Source organism: Sciurus vulgaris (genome assembly GCF_902686455.1).
Source record: "Sciurus vulgaris genome assembly, chromosome: 16".
Taxonomy (NCBI): Eukaryota; Metazoa; Chordata; class Mammalia; order Rodentia; family Sciuridae; genus Sciurus; species Sciurus vulgaris.
The window spans coordinates 8,010,961-8,013,719 of NC_136477.1; the positions used below are offsets into that span (position 1 = coordinate 8,010,961).

At 40.6% G+C, this 2,759-nt stretch overlaps 1 protein-coding gene across 1 annotated transcript; it reads left to right on the top strand.

The window, feature by feature from the left end:
• Positions 1-760: 760 nt before the first annotated feature.
• LOC306646184 (olfactory receptor 7D4-like) lies at positions 761-1,702 on the top strand (the record flags this gene model as incomplete). The annotated part of the gene is made up of 1 exon (XM_079114637.1): positions 761-1,702. Exon 1 carries the CDS (start codon positions 764-766, stop codon positions 1,700-1,702), a length of 939 nt encoding a protein of 312 aa, XP_078970763.1. The 5' UTR covers positions 761-763.
• Between the last annotated feature and the right edge of the window lie 1,057 nt (positions 1,703-2,759).

Consider the following 2,759-nt stretch of genomic DNA (forward strand, 5'->3'; position numbering starts at 1 on the left):
ACTGTGAGATGAACAATGTAACGTGAGAGAGTTTAAATAATTTTCTCAAGTTCCCACAGGGGGCATGTTGATGAAACAATATTATATTAAATGAAGTCTACTCAAGAACCTAATCTGTAAATCCCAACTACATGCTGCATCTTGAGAGAGTTGTACATCCACAATAGGTAGATAGAGGAGGAGATTAATAGTGACAGAAATGCATTTTAAGGCCTTACAGGGTCCAAAGCAACTTTAAACCTCAAAAAAAAAAAAAAATAGTAGCATTAATAACCATACTCTTAGACAAAGAAAAAAAAAACAATTGTGGAGTGTGATTTAGCTGTCACAAATTAATAAGTTGTACAGTCAAAATGTAGGTTGAGCCCAAATTCCAGTGTTTAATCCATATTACAGTGGTATTAAAATGAATAACAATATACTTATCAAGAACACATGATGAAATACCTTAAAATGCTTTCAAAGGGTCATGAAAGGAAATTAGTTGATGTCCATAGGTTCAGATAGAACAACTGAAATGACTGAGTGAATGATACAGGGAGAAGACTTTCTGCTAAGTGGAAGGAAGCCAGGATAATGTCATCCACTTGAAAATGGAATGGAGCTATATTTTGCTGAGTAGATCACTGTCATCTGAAGGACTTCATGCAAGATGACTGGCACCCATCCAAGGGTGATATTGTAAAGAGATAACATGGGAAGGGTGAGTTGGTTCTTCTGTGCATGTAGCATTTGCCTCTTTCCCAGCAGATGCACCAGCTCTATGGAAGTGGGAAACTGCACAAGTGAATCAGAATTCCTCCTCCTGGGCCTCTCAGATGATCCAGCCCTACAGCCCCTCCTTTTCGGACTGTTCCTGTGCATGTACCTGGTCACAGTGCTGGGGAACCTTCTCATCATCCTGGCTGTCAGCTCTGACTCCCACCTCCACACCCCCATGTACTTCTTCCTCTCCAACCTGTCCTTGGTTGACATCTGCTTCATCTCCAACACAGTCCCAAAGATGCTGGTGAATATTCAGGCAGAGAAGAAAGACATCTCCTACATAGAGTGCCTGACTCAGGCATATTTTTTAAATACATTTGCTGCAATGGATAATTTCTTACTGACCATGATGGCCTATGACCGTTTTGTGGCCATCTGCCACCCCCTCAACTACACAGTCATCATGAATACCCAGTTCTGTGTCTTCCTGGTTCTGTTGTCTTGGCTCCTCATGTTCTTTGTCTCCCTTCTTCATATTCTACTTGTGAAGCGATTGACCTTCTCCACTGGCACTGAAATCCCACATTTCTTCTGTGGATTGGCTCAAATTTTCAAGGTGGCCACCTCTGATACCCTCACCAATAACATCGTTCTCTATGTGTGCACCACTGTGCTGGGTGTGTTTCCTATGACTGGGATCCTCTTCTCTTACATTCAGATTATCTCTTCCTTATTGAAGATGTCCTCCTCTGTGGGCAAGTATAAAGCATTTTCCACCTGCGGGTCACACCTCTGTGTGGTTGCCTTATTCTATGGAACAGGACTTGGGGTTTACCTCAGTTCTGCTGTGACCCAGTCTTCCCTGAGAACCATGATCGCCTCAGTGATGTACACTGTGGTCACCCCCATGCTGAACCCCTTCATCTACAGCCTGAGGAACAAGGATGTGAAGGGGGCCCTGGGGAGACTCCTCAGCAGAGCAACTTCTGGCCCTTGATGGATCACTGACCTCAGAATTCATGGAAAATCCATTCCATAATACAAATGTGAACTCGATTATCTAGGTTCATTTTCTTCTCTTGAATGCATGATAGTTTCCATTCCCTATGACTTCACTTGCATATAGTTTTGTATATTTTTCACTCTATCTACTGCTTTAGTGACCCATTTCAATTATCTTCCCTAACATGGTCCATAAAGTTTCAAGACTGGTAAGTTTTCTTAATGGAATTCCCAAATTTTCCAATTTGACATAAAGAACCTACATCAAATGCTATCATGGAGTTAGAGAATATCATGCTAAGTGAAATAAGCCCAAACCAAAAAACCAAAGGCCGAATGTTTTCTCAGAAATGCGGAAGCTATTTCACAATAAGAGGAAGGAGAATAGGGAAGAATAGAGTTACCTTATATTAGGTAGAGGGAGTGAAGGGAGGGACAGGGGTATGGGGAAGGAATGATAGTAGAGCGAAACAGACATTATGACCTCATGTATATGTATGACTGCAAGACAGGTATGATCCTGCAATATGTATAATCAGAAAAATGAGAGACTACACTCTATTTATGAACAATCTATCAAAATGTATAAATGCATTCTACTGTCATGTACAGCTAATTAGAACAAATAAAATAAAAATTAAAATAAATAAAGAAATGGAAAAAAATTAAACCTTTAGGTTACGCAGCAAAAAAACAAAAATGCTAGCATGGGTTTCTCAAAACTTATGGGTTGAATGTTGGTGTTCTTCAACTGCAAATGAAATGTATACTTATTTTCCCTAGAGATAGAATGAAAATCCTCAGAGTACTTACTATGTCTGCTCTGTACTCATTGATCTACATGATTGATTTTCTTACCTGCAAAGTGAACTTCCATCTATTTCTTCTCAGTCATATAAGTTCTGAAGGGAGGACAGGACCCCTTCGAGAGCAAGCCTGCACTGAGCACAAGCTTCTTCCTCTGCTGCCCTATTTCTTACTACAACTGTGCAGTGTGAACATGAAAGCAGCAATCTCCCTTTGAAAGTTGTGTGCTCTTGTGACCCTGGCCA